The sequence below is a fragment of the Podarcis melisellensis genome (assembly GCF_964234715.1).
Source record: "Podarcis melisellensis genome assembly, chromosome: 9".
Taxonomy (NCBI): domain Eukaryota; kingdom Metazoa; phylum Chordata; class Lepidosauria; order Squamata; family Lacertidae; genus Podarcis; species Podarcis melisellensis.
In genome coordinates, this window is record NC_138541.1 from 9636194 (window position 1) to 9651002 (window position 14809).

At 45.9% G+C, this 14809-nt stretch overlaps 2 protein-coding genes and 1 long non-coding RNA gene across 6 annotated transcripts in view; 1 reads left to right on the plus strand and 2 right to left on the minus strand.

Annotated features, from left to right (window-relative positions):
• The window catches only part of RUFY3 (RUN and FYVE domain containing 3), a 50964-nt gene extending 47058 nt beyond the window's left edge, over window positions 1-3906 (minus strand). The window contains exon 1 of one of the 3 annotated variants that reach the window (XR_014171610.1): window positions 3309-3906. Coding sequence is in view for 2 of the 3 variants with exons in the window: in XM_081924985.1 (XP_081781111.1) it covers window positions 3309-3612 (304 nt within the window). In the remaining variant the exon portion in view is untranslated. The remainder of the gene's footprint in view (window positions 1-3308) is intronic. The other 2 variants (XM_081924985.1, XM_081924989.1) reach the window with 2 other exon arrangements.
• Window positions 3907-6531: 2625 nt separating this feature from the next.
• UTP3 (UTP3 small subunit processome component) lies at window positions 6532-8499 on the minus strand. Its single transcript, XM_081926293.1, has one exon. The coding sequence runs from the start codon at window positions 8113-8115 to the stop codon at window positions 6634-6636; it is 1482 nt and encodes a 493-aa protein (XP_081782419.1). The 5' UTR covers window positions 8116-8499; the 3' UTR covers window positions 6532-6633.
• A 65-nt stretch (window positions 8500-8564) lies between these two features.
• Window positions 8565-14405, plus strand: LOC309378297. Of its 2 annotated transcripts, none has more exons than XR_014172007.1 (3): window positions 8565-8687; window positions 10401-10496; window positions 12905-14405. It is a non-coding gene; the product is annotated as an uncharacterized lncRNA (long non-coding RNA). The 2 variants fall into 2 exon arrangements; XR_014172008.1 differs by having other exon boundaries at window positions 12959-14405.
• The last annotated feature ends 404 nt before the right edge of the window (window positions 14406-14809 follow it).

Genomic DNA, 14809 nt, shown 5'->3' on the forward strand with positions numbered 1-14809 from the left:
AGTGCAACATTGTTCCCTTATTATCCAACACAGATGCTAAGTTCAATTTTGTGACAGATTTTTAAAAAGTATTTAAAAACAGAAGATGGTAGGTGATCATGGAACGATAGGCAATCATCAAAGGGCGGTAAAAGTACCTCAAAAGAACCCCCATTCACAGTATCCCAATGCTATTCCTAGCAGAAAGGGAAATCACATAAATGCTACCAGGTCTAGGACTACTACTGCCTCTCTCTATTGCCTCAGCCAGAGAAAATAAGCTCTCTGCCAGTTTCCTCCTCTGCTTAAAAAAATCCACAAATGCCTAACTCACAAAGGTTTGGTTCATTAGCTTGACACGTCACTAACTCTTCAGTAATTTCTAAACAATCCAGTGTATATCACACCAGGCAGGTTAAACTGGTACCTCGGCATCACAGTCAAACATTCTTCTTCAACACTGGGATCACTCATAATTATTTGGTCTGCTTTCAGGCTCACTTCAAAGAGCAGATGCTCACATTTAAAGGTTTGCATGGCTTAGGGCCTAGGTATCTGCTGGACAATCTTCTCTTGTTCTATTCTCTTCTCTATTAAAAATGTGGTGTTGACAATGTGTCACTGATGTGAATTGTGTATTAGTTCATGCGTTTCAAAAAAAATAAATAGTAAGTGCTGCTGCATTGGGGGGTGGGGTGGCGACTAGCTATTCTGCTTTTGTGTTGTGTTGTACTTTTGTACTGTTTTATTGTTGTTAGCCGTCCTGAGCCCAGCTTCGGCTGGTGAGGGTGGGATATAAATAAAATTTATTATTATTATATTATTTTGTGCCTGAAACCCAGGTTCCTGGAGCCATTTGCCTCCTAGCTTTTCTACCTCTGTTTATAACACTGATGTGCCCTCATGCTGGGATCTACATCTGAGGCAGTTCTCCACATGTCCCCACCATTGGAAGCAGGCAGGTGGCAAACAGGGAAAGCCTGCCTGCCCTTTTGGTGTTGGTATCCAACCTGTGAAATGCCCTCCCAACATTGTGAAATGCCCTCCCAACATTGTGAAATGCCCTCCCAACATTTCATGGACTGGTACCACATGGCAAAGAACTTCCTATTTCTCCAGGTGAACATTGCAAACTTTTAACATTTACCGGTAAGCAGCTATGAGTGTTTGTTTGTTTTTTTACTTTTTTTTTTAATTAAGGGTTTTCTTGTTTTACAGTGTAAGTGTAATGCCTCGTATTTTTTCCCCCCATGTAACATTTTTACAAATCCATTTCAATTGTTGAGGCATTAGGGGGAGAAGAAAAGAAAAAAAAGAAAGAAAAGAAAAAAAGAAAGAAAGAAAGGGGGGTGGAGGGAGGGGAGATGGATGGGGGTGGGGTCGGGTAGCGGTGTTTCTATTGCAGCTATGAGTTTTTAATTGATTGGAGCTTACATCATGTGCTGTGCTATTATTTTGTATTTTTTGGTTGCATTTTACACAAGTAAGCAATTATGAGAATGATAAACCACCAGGGGACAGGGTATACATTTTTAGGGGGGAAAACAATCTTCGCAGTTCTGTCAATCCATTTTTACACACATTCTAATAGTGCTCCACACTTCCATGCTTTATTCTTATAAACAGCTTTACAACTGCAAGAGTACAACTCAGAAACCTGCAACGTTTTATCTGGGAGACATACCCAAATATCCCTTTCTCTTAAGAGTCACATAACATTTTCTCTTCTTGCATTAGGGAGCCATCAGCACCACAGTGTTGGAAGCCTCTATGTGCGATATAAATCATTATTACAGTAGTAATAATGATGATCAGTTTAATAGACAAAACTCTTTAAGACCCAAGGCTGCTAGAATCTTAACACAGTGCAGTTACTAACACTTAAAACAATCAGCTTGACTCTTTCATTCGCTCAAAATCTTCTCACCCCAGTGACGCTATTATACCTATTGAAAAGACAAATGGCATTGTGGAAGGAGAAAGAAAGACCTCCTTATCATTTCACCAGAAGTTCCAGAGTTAATTCTTTGTTAAAACAAGCCCTTAGAACAAAATAAAATGAAACGGCAGAAGAAAATCTAATAAAGTCCTCCATTCCAAAGCAAGTCTCATTCAAGACTCAGCAGTTTTTCTAATTCATCCTCATGATTCAAATCACCACGTATCAAAAAGTTAAAGCAATCACCAGTTCGTTGTTCTTTAAATAAATTAATAAAGACACAGAGAATGAAGTTCCCAGCCAATTTGTGTTTAGGTCCAAAGCTGATGTTTCCAAATATTGCGGGGTGGGGTGGTGTAAAGCAGTGATATCCTGAACCTAAAAAGGACCCAAAACTTGGGTCACTAAGGCTGCATCCCTAACTGCACTTACCTGAGAGTAAGCCCTGCTAAATCAAAAAGGACCTTACTTCTGAGTAGACAGTAGGACTGCAGCAAGAAACACAGCTGGGAATTAGTGTTTTAACGTCTCAGCCAGAAGAAAATATAATATTGGAGATTAGGGAGAAAGGAATATGAATTGATGGGGGGCTGAGGAGAGACCAAAAACCACAGCTAGAAAGACAAGGCACACTTTCTGGAGAGCAAGTCTCACACACAGTTGCTTGGGGAGAGGACTGCAGAGGGGTCTTGCATGTGTGTGTGTGTGTTTCAGAAAAACGTAGACTTGGAAGGGACCCTGAGGGTCATCTAGCCCAACCCCCTGGAATGCTTTTTAGCTTGCATTGATCTCAATAACCCCCAGTGCCTTTTTTTTTTTTAGTCGGACTGACGATTAACAGGCTTGTTTCATAAATAAGGGGGAGGGAGGGTTGCGGGCTTGGTTCGGTTTGCCTTTGTTCTAGTTTTTAGCTTGCGCTTAGTAGTTTCATGCTGTGAGCCGCCCTGATATCTATGGGTGTGGGGCAGCAATAATAATAATAATAATAATAATAATAATAATAATAATAGTGATGTTTTTCGCAGGGCTTGGACTGAGCTGGTGATGGTCAGCTGCTGGGATGAATGGGGTCGGTGCTAAACGATCTGGCTTGCTTTACAGCCCCTAGGACCTTGTTGGTGGGGTGGGGTATCGGAGAAGAAGCCCACCCCCCTAAAAAAATAAGGAAGGAGGAGGAGGAAAGCGAAGGGAGGAGGCTTCCCCTCCCTCCCTCCCTGGGACAAGAGTTGCCCGTAACATTACACAACGTTGAGGGGCGGGTGACAGCCGAGCACACCATGTGCGGCGGAGACACAGGGCGCGGTTCGGGGAGAGAGAGGAGAAACCAGGGCGGGAGCAGCAGCTTCTGCCGGGGGACGGGAAGGGAGGAGCGGCGCTGCCTACTACTCACGGGCGCCGCCGGCTCGGTGCTGCTGCTGCCCGGTCTCGGGCCCGATGTAGCTGAGCAGGACGGGCAAGGGGACCCCGCAAGGGCCCGGCGGGGCGGCTCTCCAGGCGCTCTGGGGCTGCAAGCCCGGCGCGGCGGCGCCTCCACGGCCCGGGTAGAGGAGGAAGAAAGGGGGCGAGTCGGGGGGCGCCTCTTCTTCTTCTTCCTCCTCCTCCGTGGCGGCGGCTTTGCCCTCCTCCTCCTCCTCCTCCTCGCGCTCCGCTTCCCCCTCGCCGTCGCCCGCCTCTCTCTTCCCCGCTCCCTCCATGCTCCCTCAGAGGCTGAGGGTGGCGGCGGCTTCGGCTCCCTCTTTTTCTCTCCCTTCTCCTCCTGGACGGCGGCGAGAGTGAGCGGGCAACTTTTTCCACACGGCGAAAGAAAGCGGCGGCGGCGGCGGCGGCGGCGCCTCCTTCTCCCGCCTAGACCAGCCCCCTTCCTAAGCCCTGACTGGGCCCAGGCCGACCGGAGGTTGAGATGGGCCGTCCCGGCCTCGCGTGGAGCTCCGCCCCCGTCTTGCCTGGCTCTTCTTTCTCCCCTCACGGCCGCTGTGGGCTCCGCTCTGGCGCTTTCCCGCCGCTTTGTGAGGGTGGGGGAGGGGAAGGCTCTTGCCCCTCTCCTTTTCCCTCAGGAAGAGGGGGCCACTTCGGTAGGGGTCAGCTCTGACCCCCTTTACTTTGGGGGGATCCGTGTTGACCCTTTCTGCCTCAGGAGTGGACACAGTTCCTGCCCCCTGGGAAGGGCGACCCCATCGGGGTCAGTTCGTGCCGTGTGTGTACCATTATTGCCCTTTGACTGGCTGTGTGGGAAGAGACCACTTTGCTGGTCAGTATTTGCCACTGTGGGGTGTGTGTGTGTGTGTGTGTATATATATATATATATGCAGGTTTTGGTGTCCTCGGGTGTCTTCCCGTGTAAAAGTTGGGGTGTCTAGGCGACGTTTCGACGAGGTCTCACTCGTCATCTTCAGGCTGGTGCTTTCGGCTTCTTGTTACTGGAACAGAGCAGGATCTCAGTGTTTGAGTTCCTATAAATACTGTTGAGGGGGTGTGGTGTATAGCCTCCAATGTTCTGGGCAGAGAGGAAGTTCCCAGGCTAGTGTGCCTTTTCTTCTTTTGTTCCTTAATTACTTGAGGGATATCTTGAGTGATTTCTTGAGTGATATCCTGAGTACCACTTAGGTGGGTCATTAGGTGTGGATTAGTTGCTAAAGTCTTTGTGTCTTGACCTCTTGAACTTTGTGAAGAGTTTTTCTGAGAAGATGGCTGTACTGCACTTTTTTAATGCATTACATGCGTTACGCAAATCCTGCCAAAGTTTTTAGTTGTTTACAGTGTTCTCTTTAAGTCAATTATGAAGTTTCCCCATTCCTTCTTAAAGTTCTTAAAGTTCACTGTGGGCTTCATTCTTGACTCCTTCCTGCCAGGGAATGAGCACTTGAGAGGCTAAAATGTCAGATTTTGTACAAATGGCTTCATACATTATTTTGATGTTAAAAATCTGTAACGGTGTTTGTGATAGCCTATTTACAAGGCCAAATAATCACTGATATTGCAGTTATTATTACTCCCAAAAGATCAAAGTATTCCCTTTCTCCACTCTACCCCTTGACTGCCCCCCCATCACCCATTTATGGCCAGGCAGAAATACAAACCTTTGGTTCCTTAATCAAACACACTTGCTTGGCTTTTACTGCAAGCATATTGAGAAGCCATCGTGAAGCATGGCCTCTCCTCGTAAATGCACACAGAAGAATATGTCTATATTTGCTTACCTCAAATGATTCAGACATGGTCTGTTTGCTAATTTCTGCACAGGGGCACTTTCCCTGTAGAAGATAAAAACTCAAACTATAGCCCGTTTAAAAAGCTTACCCTAATCTTCCATTTCACCACTTTATTCCCTTTACAAAGTGATCTCTCAAACATTACAGAGAATTTACAAACTTTTCAAATAAACACCATGGTTCACTCTTATTTTTGATGCCCTAGCATGTGCATCAAACCAAAGACACCTCCAATAGGCTTGGGGGAATGCTAAGATTTTCAAAAGTGCAATATTATTTTTGGAGGTGGGAACTAAAGGGATGTGCAAAAACAGCCTACTGAGGACCAACCATGATTACTGACCACTGTGCTGTTTGGGGCACAGGCTGTAGAAAGGAAGATAGATGGAGTATCATGAAGCTTTGCAGCAAAAAAGCACTCTACATTGCAAGAGTTCGTCCCACATGTCAGTCCTTAAAACCACATCTCAAAATAATGGCTTGCTCTACAAAAAGACTGACCTCTCCCCACCTGCAACGATTATCAGCTTTTCTGCAAAGTAATTTCCAATCACTATTTTCTGTGGCCTTAAACGCCCCCCAAAAAACCCCCCACAATTTTAATTACAATGTTGGTGCCCACCACTAAAAACAAATCATCACAGCATGTGCCTCTATGCTCCAGGGCTAATATCCCTTAAAAACTACTTATAGGCATCCCTTCGCAGTTCATTTCTGAATGGTTTCTAGTCATTATGTTAAACATACCTGCTAACATTTTAAAATCAGTAAGTGGTTGGTTTTGGTTTCACTCAGCCAAGCTACCAATGCACCATATGCTAAGCTGTGGCTTCAAATATTTATACTGTATTAATGTAGAGCACACAGGTAACTTAGAAGGTATAGAAAGTATATAGAAAATTTTTGTGAGTCTGAATGAAGCAAATTAAATAAAACTTATGCATTAGAAGCTTTACCTGCCAAAGCTCTTATCTTCCACAACATACAGGACCATCTCCACTTTTGCATTGGATCTGATCAGCCTAGCCCTAATTGTATGCTCAAGATAGCTTAATGCAGATTAAATATTCCCCGGATCCCTTAACTAAGGAGAGCCTTATTGGGTCAGGCCAAAGTATCTGGAACTCAATCCTGGGCATATTAAGTGAGAATTCCCATTGAGCTCAGTGCAGTTACTGAAAGTCAAAATTGCACAGAAATGCAACCTAGCAGGTCAAAAAGTGGTGGAAGGTGAGAGGATTGCTGACCTGCTATGTTCTCAATGCAGTGATTGGGATTTACATTTAAACACAGTGCCTGGTTACTGAGGATGACCACAAAGATGATCCGCTGGACAAATGAAACAACTGGGAAAGGCAGTTGCCCTGAACTTTGCATTCTATGAACAATGCTGCTTTCTCCATGTTAAAATAAATACATATTTCATTTATTTACCCCCAAAATGAACATTTATTGGGCTCACATTCGCTGCCTTCAGCCAGTAAAAAAAGAATTATACAAAGAGAATCACTTAAGCTTAACACTCTTCTTAACTCCAGCACGAATGCCAGACAGTTCGCCTCCGTATCTTTGTTCTTCTCTTCGGACCTCACGAACCTGCCCCTTCCTACGAATCTTGGCTCGCCTGAATTTCTCACGGTGCTTGACTCTTGGGTTACGATCAATCTTTTTCCTTCTGGGTGTGAGACCTTTATTCTTGACAATCTGGTATGTTGCACCTCTCTTTTGATCTCCTGCTTCCTCTTCCATAATCAGGTCTTCCACACATTCTGTTTCTTCTCGTTTCCTCTTTTTCTTAAGCTTTATCTTTTCTTCCATCTCCTTATAATAATTCAGGGCAGCCTCCTCATCCAAATCTGAATCATCTGTAGGTTCTTCAGGATCATTACCATTAGAAAGCTCACCAACAGCTTTAGGTTTGATTTTATTAACAGGCTTTCTAGCAGGCACGATAAGCTTCTTCCTACCTTCCACATCACCTGTGTCACTACTATGGAATTCATTAAGAAGCAGACGAATCTCCGGTGACAGTTTTTGGTCCACAATCGCCAAGTCATTTATTAAATTTCTGTAACTTACAAGTCTTTCAATGACGGGGTGACCGTGGACTGGAATCCTTTTGGCTTTCAGCACCAAGTAAAAACTAATGTTGCAGCAATAGTTCAAATAAAGATGGTATTTGGTCTGTAAATACTGGCTGCCCTTTCCCTCTGGGATGACCCCATCTTTTACCATTTGCATGAGAGGCTCCAGTTCATCTCTGAGCTCAGTTAACTTGGCTTCAAAGTCCTGAATCAGCTCCAGCAACTCCGGGGATTCCTTTTTCAACAGCTTCAACTTCTCTTTTTTAGAGAGAGACTGCAAGTCCTTGGCAATTTTCGACCCGGACTCTTTACGACCTGGCTCCTGGGCTGCCGCGGCGTAGGCCTCTATCAGGTCCAGGCCGTAGTCATCCTCCCCCAGATTCTGCACCAGCCTTTTCTGAATGGCTTGGGCCTCCTCCTCTTCCTCCAGCTCCTCGGCTTCGGCTTCCTCCTGGCTCTGCTTAGCTGCTTTGGAGCGAGCCGCAGCCTTGCCATAGTCAGTGCCGTAATAGAGCTGCTTCCGCTGGCCCCAGGCGAATTCGTGGGGGAGGCCGGTGTCTCCGCTGCCGCCCCGCTGCTCCTCCAGGTCGCTGTCCATATCCAGGGGCTCGCCTTCGCCTCCATCCTCGTCGTCGTCCGCGCCCTCATCTCCTCCTCCTCCATCCTCCTCCGTCTCACTCTCCTCAGAGAGCTCTAGTCCCAGGACCTCCTCCTCGCCATCGTCCTCCTCTTCTTCCTCCTCGCTGCCCAGCGCCGCCAGCACTGCCTCCTCCAGACGTCGCTGGTGGAAATCGTCTGCCTCCTCCGTGAAGATCGGGGCTCCCGGCTCCGGCTCCTCCATCTTTTCCTCCCGCGGCTGCGAGGCCCTCAGGCCCGGGGCTATTCTCCGCCGTGGCTTCCCCATGTTGCCGGCAGCGCGGACGGATCGGCAGTCGGCAAACCAGCGTGCGGTATTGCTGCTGTGCGGCCGCCAACGCACTACACTACTTCCGGGTCGAAGGTCGGTGCCCCTTGGAAACAGGCTTTCACTTCCGGCTCACAAGAAACTGGGTATGCCGCCGCCCCCGCCTAACTAATTCCCAATTGTCATTTTGTTGTTCAGGAAATAACCGGACGGCCGTAAGCCTGCCGCTTGCCGTCCTTAATCTACGCGTTTCCGGTAGATCCCGAACTGTACAGCGACCTTGTTTTCCAGGTGCTTTACTTCCGGCCTGGAAAAAGCGAGTAAATTCTACATCCGGTCGGTTGATGCGCCATGCTTTATGCCTTCCGCCTCACTTGTGGACGCTCTGGTTTCCGTAAGAAGCATAGAGAGGTGATGCGCGCCGGAGGCGAGGCAAGGCGGGGTGAAGTGCGCATGCGAGAACCTCAGGGGGACACGTGGCCGACGTAAAGCGTGCGGCGTAATGGGGTGCCCAGCGGGTGTATCTCAGCCTCTTCCGCCGCTTCTATTCAATAGAACGAGCATCCACACAGGTCCAAGATACATATTAATCGATGCCAGTTAATAGCAATGCACTGTTCACTCATCTCGATAGACAGATAGGTGTCTATTTATTTCTCCTTAGGAATCTGCTTTATGCTGAATCAGACTTTTGGTCCATCTGGGTTAGTGTTGTTTGCACTGACTGGCAGCAGCTTTCTAGGCAGCAGCCTCGTAACTCAACCTGAAGATGCCTGCAGGGACCGAACCTGGGACTAGCTGCATCAGGGGTGGAGTTTGGTAATATGGCTCCCTGAACAAGACCAAGATTGGGCGCCCCTTCCCCCTAAATATTTATTATTTTAGTGTATTTTTCGTCTTTGTTGGAATCCGCCCAGAGTGGCTGGGAAAACCCAGCCAGATGGGCGGGGTACAAATAACAAATTATTATTATTATTATTATTATTATTATTATTATTATTATTATTATTATTTTCCACAGTATTTCATTTTGGTACAGTTGCTTTTTAAATGGGTTTTCTCAGGGCTTGGTGATCAGAATGTCAGCGGTTTGAATCCCCGTGACGGGGTGAGCTGCCGTTGCTCAGTCCCTGCTCCTGCCAACCTAGCAGTTCAAAAGCACGTCAAAGTGCAAGTAGATAAATAGGTACCACTCCGGCGGGAACGTAAACGGCGTTTCCGTGTGCTGCTCTGGTTTGCCTGAAGCAGTTTAGTCATACTGGCCACATGACCCAGAAGCTGTACGCTGGCTCCCTCGGACAATAAAGCGAGATGAGCGCCGCAACCCCAGAGTCGGTCACGACTGGACCTAATGGTCAGGGGTCCCTTTACCTTTACCTATTGTTGTTATGCTCCCTGTGTGCTCCACACCACCCTAAATCTGGTGTTGTCTGCTTGCAAGGCAGCCACTGAGCTACGGTGGCCCTTCCCTTAAAGAAAGAAAAAACAGACCTGGATTTTTTCCCTGAGGCTTCTCACACAGACACCCTGCTTTAGCAACCGAAGGAGTGGTGGAAAGTGTGAAATGACAGTGTTGTTCTTCTCTCCCTGCTCACACTGCTAGGACTTGGGTTCTCTGGATGAAACCTGATTCAGAAAAAGCAATGGTGTTGCTGCTCGTGTTGTGAGATCATTTTCGTTGCCACAAGATGGAGACAGATGCTGACTTTTAGCTTTTCCAAAGGATAAAATGTATGTTAGGGTGGAAGCAGCTAACATGATGCCTTCTAGATGTTGGACTCCATCTCCCATCAGCCTCAGCCTGAATGGCTAATGGTCAGGGATTGTGGGAGTTTGAGTCCAACAACATCTGCAGGGTACCACACATTAGCAGCTCCTGCCATAGAAGGTAGGTTAATTGATGGATGCTGGCCACTGTACATCCAATTACTGAAGCGTACATTGGAATATCAAAAGATGGACCACCATATGCGAATTTCCCCAGAATAATCTGCTAGTTGCCATCAGAAACAAAATCCTGGGCTTCATGAGTCTTTGATTAATCCAGAAAGGCAGGTCTTGACATTTTTACATCTTCAGGACTGCCAATGTATCAACAGAATCGATAAATATGTTAGTTTAAGCAAAGTGAGTCTGCAACCCTATACAAGCCTATACATGGAATATACTTCTGAGCAGGCCTACATAGGTTTGTGCTGCTGGTAACATATTAAATCCAAATGAATTTGCATATTAATAAAAACAATTGGCTTCTATGGAAATGAACATTCTTTTTTTGTTTCTAGATCATTCATGTACCTGCCTCAGCAGGGACTGCCTTAGTAGTTAATGTAGAAGGCAGGGTGCCTTTTCTGAGAGGACACCTTCCACCTACAGTTCTTGTAAGTTCAATAAGCACTTCCATGAGTTTTGCAAGCACGTTTTTAGGCAATTTAAAGGCTTTTGATCACTGGTTAACTGAGTAAACACCACAGCCCCAAATGACATAGGAGGGTGTTAACAGGCAAGACTTGGTGCAGAGTCTGTGGCACCAATCATATAACAAAAACTACCATAGAGATTAAGTTTTTTCAAACGTAGCAAGTCCATGGCTTCACTTTTGAAAAACAGGTCTGCAGTCCTTAGCTAATTGGGAACCACTAGTTTAGTCTAACCTGCTTGATGCAAGAAGGCCAGAGGCTTTCCCCCAACAGATGACTTTTCCTGTCCAGACTCTGATTAAAGACTTCCAGCGTGGGTGATTCCACCACCCATTTTAAGTAACGGGTTCTTTTGTTAACCCACTCTTACTGTCAAGTGGTTTCCTCCTAATATTGAAATGACACCTACCTGCCTGTAGTTTAAGTCCATGAGATACAGTAGTGTCTTCTAGGGCACCAGAAAACAATTTTTTGCACTCTTCAATGACTGTGTATGCATCACCCTTTACTCTGGCTCCAGTGTACTACCATCGCTGGTATTTGAAACCATGTACATGTGATGTTAGCCACAATCCCATAGCTGCCCTGTAATTCTTGAGAAATCCTGCTGTTCAGTGCATTTCTCATCAAACCAGCTTCCATCCAATTTGAAAAATGTCAGCCACATTCAATTTGCAGTTAAGGTGAGGTGTGTGCCCTCGAGACAACTGTTGCGTATGCGCAGATGACGGTTTTGTGAACAAGAGTTGGAAAGTTTGCAGGTGTGGAAGAAGCAATCGTGCTTTGAGTGATGAAATCTGGGAAGAGGTGTTTTAAGGTGCTAAAGCAAAGCTTTTCATGCTGGTGACACACTTTTTAGACATGCATCATTTCGCAACACAGTCATTCAGTTTTACTCCCAAACCAGAGGTTAAACTAACCCCTTTCAGTGACACACCTACACACTGCAGCCAACACACTAATGTGTCACGGCACACAGTTTGGAAAGCTCTGTCCCAAAGTGTATTTGACCTAAGTGTCAGCCTTCCAGGGATTTGAAGAGTGCTGTCATCATATGGAAATGAACATATGTCCTCCTCTGTCTTCTCTTCTCCAAGTTAAATACAACCAGTTCCTCCCACCTTTCCAGTTGTGCTTCCAGTACAATTCCCTTTTTGATCTACTTGTGGAGGCTTTCAAGCTGCTTTTTGGGCTATCCTTCCACCTTAGGTTACCACAGTCAATATGTTCTGTCAGACTGGACTGCTGTTTCTTAGTGCCCTCTGTACATCAGCAAAGGGATGTACAGCAAGGCATTGTAATCACTCAGAGTGAAGTAATGGTGCTGAAAAGAACTCTTGCCTCTGAAACAAGCAGGCTGACCGATACCAAACCCAAGAGCCGTTCTATGCAAAATAAGTGCAGGTGCCAGTTTCTTCTTAAGAAAACCACAGAGCAGGTGCAGCAGGGCCAGTTAAACTGGAATTAAGAGTTGCAGCTCTCTAAAGGAAAGGAAATGCAACTATTAGGGTGCTTAACCAAGTAAAGATGCTTAAATCTTCAGATACCATGTATATAATTCAATAGCTTCATTAAAATATGAATTTGCATATTTTTTTATTTGAAGGAGCTCAAGGTGGCATATGTGGTTCTTCCTCCTCCTTGCTTTATCCCAGGTAACGCTGGGATGTAGTGACTAGCGAAAAGTCACCCAGGGAGCTTCATGGCTGAGCAGAGATTTGAACCCTCGTGTCCCGCGCCCTGGTCTGAAACCCTAACCCAGGGGTCAGCAAAGTTTATCTTGCCTGGGCTGGATCAGTCCCGCAGAGATCCCTCCGTGGGCTGGATCACGTGCGCGCATGAGGCACACCTGCGATTTTTGGCATCTGCGCATGCATATCCACAGTTTTTGGTGTCTGTGCACGTGCAGATATGATTTACAGCGCCGTGGAAGCGAGTCCACGTGCTGTGCTGCACTGATTTAGTGCAGCACGCGAGTGGGCAGCTCAGTTCGGGGGCGGCTCGTGGGTCGGTCAAACGACCTCTGCGGGCCGCTTCTGGCCCATGGTCCTTAGGTTGCTGACCCCTGCTCTAAACATAACACCTGACACAGGACTCCTGCCAACCCCGTAATGCAAGATGTTTTGTGACAGGCTGTGGTTACTCACTGGTGATCAACAGGCACTCTGCACATGCTTCAAGCCCGAGGCATGTCCTCCATATGAAATAAGTTACAGCTAATCCTATTGACATAGTCGGTGTGAGTCCTGACACACAAAATCCTTGGATAAATTAAGTCCAGAGAGTGAATCAACTACCTTTGTAACTTTTTCCTGTTATTGATTTTCCCCTACCTTTTTTGTCAAACATGTACTTGGCGACTGAAAAAGTAACTGAAACTCTTCCTGTGGTCATAAGGTGTGTATTTTTAACCATGTGCACAGAGGCTGATATAAGGAGCTCTGCAGCTGGTCCATGGAAAGCAAAGAGCCATGTGATCTAGAGGCAAGTGACTTCAGTAAAATAACTTTACTCTTTCAGGCACATGAGTTTGCTGGTTTAAAGGCGTGGATCTTGAGTTTGGGGGCAAAATTAAACCGAAGTTAGGAGCCGAATAATGTAAAACATACTGTATATGGAATCACAGAATCTTAAGAGTTGGAAGGGACCCCAAGGGACATCTAGTCTAACCCCCTGCAATGCAGGAATCTCAGCTCAAGCATCCATGACAAATGGCCATCCAACCTCTGTTTAAAAACCTCTAAGGAAGGAGAGTCCACAACCTCTCATGGGAGACTGTTCCACTTCTAAACAGCTCTTACTGTCAGAAAGTTTTTCCAAATGTTTAGCTAGAATCTCCTTTCTTGCAACTTGAAGCCATTAGTTCAAGTCCTACCCTCCATAGCAGGAGAAAACAAGAATGCTCTCTCCGCCATGTGACAGCCCTTAAGGTATTTGAAGGTGGTTATCATATCTCCTCTAGGTCTCCTCTTTTCCAGGCTAAACATACCCAGCTCCTTCAAGCACTCCTCATAAGGCTTAGTTTCCAGCCCTTGATCATCTTGGTTGCCCTCTTCTGCATACAGCTTGTCAACATCCTTCTTAAATTGTGGTGCCCAGAATTGGGCACAATATTGCAAGTGTGGCCTGACCAAGTCAGAATAGAGTGGTACTATTGCTTTCCTTGATCTGGACACTGTATTTCTGTTGATGCAGTCTAGAATAGCATTAGCTTTTTTGCTGCCGCGTCACACTGTTGACTCATGTTAAGCTTGTGGTCCACCAAGACCCCTAGATCCTTTTCACATGTACTGCTAGTAAGCCAGGTGTCCCACGTCCTATATTTGTGCATCTGGTTCTTTCTGCCTAAATGCAGAATCTTACATTTGTACCTATTGAAATGCATTTTGTTAGCTTTTCCAATCTGTTAAGGTCATTCTGAATTCTGATTCTGTCTGTTCTTAAACCAAGTCATGCTTTTCCATAGAGGCGGGGGACTCAATTTACAAATGGAACACATTCAACAGGAAGTGAAACATGCTTTATTCCAAGGCAAAGTTCACAAACCAAAACACCTATTTCCTGGTTTGCAGCATTCTTAATCCAAGTTGTTCATAAGCTAAGCTGTTCTTAAACCCAGATACCACTGTGTATATATATAAAAGTTATCTTGATTTCTTATTCTTCTGGTAAGTTTTGCCATTTCTGCATATTCCATAAGTTATTGTATCCATTCTTCCTTTGCTGGGACTTCTGCCTCTTCCCACAAAGGTTAAAGTCTTGCCTGTTCCTAGTTTTGCCTTTGGCCAAACCAAGGAATGTTTGGCTCTGAAAGAACATGAACTTTGAGGTGTTAAACATCCCCACCCTTTAGGGTCCCTACACATGAGCAGTCCCATGCTTTTGCATGTTGCTGTACATACCAGAGAGGGGATGGGGATACCTGATGTACATTTTCTATTTAGTTTCCCTGTGTCTGCAACACACACACCCAGAACACTTATCTATGAAACTGTCAAATATGCACGCCTCAGCTTAGCTGCCAAGTGAATGTGGCTTATGTTTATAAATTAGACATGAGCTGGTTTGAGGGGGAAAGCATCAGGCAGGAGAATTTCTCAAGAAACTTCAGGATAGATGTGAATTTTGGCTAAGGTGAGCTCCAGAGGATCCAGAGTTAACAGTAACACAGCCGTAAAAGCCTGTTCCAATAGTTTGCTGCTGGGATAAGATGCCAAACATTGCTGACTCTGCCAGCAGCAGAAGAGTCCCAGTGAGGTGGGGGAATCCTAAAT

Excerpts from the sequence above, each read along its gene's own strand:
- UTP3 (XM_081926293.1), bottom strand. The coding sequence starts at position 8,115 with ATGGGGAAGCCACGGCGGAGAATAGCCCCGGGCCTGAGGGCCTCGCAG.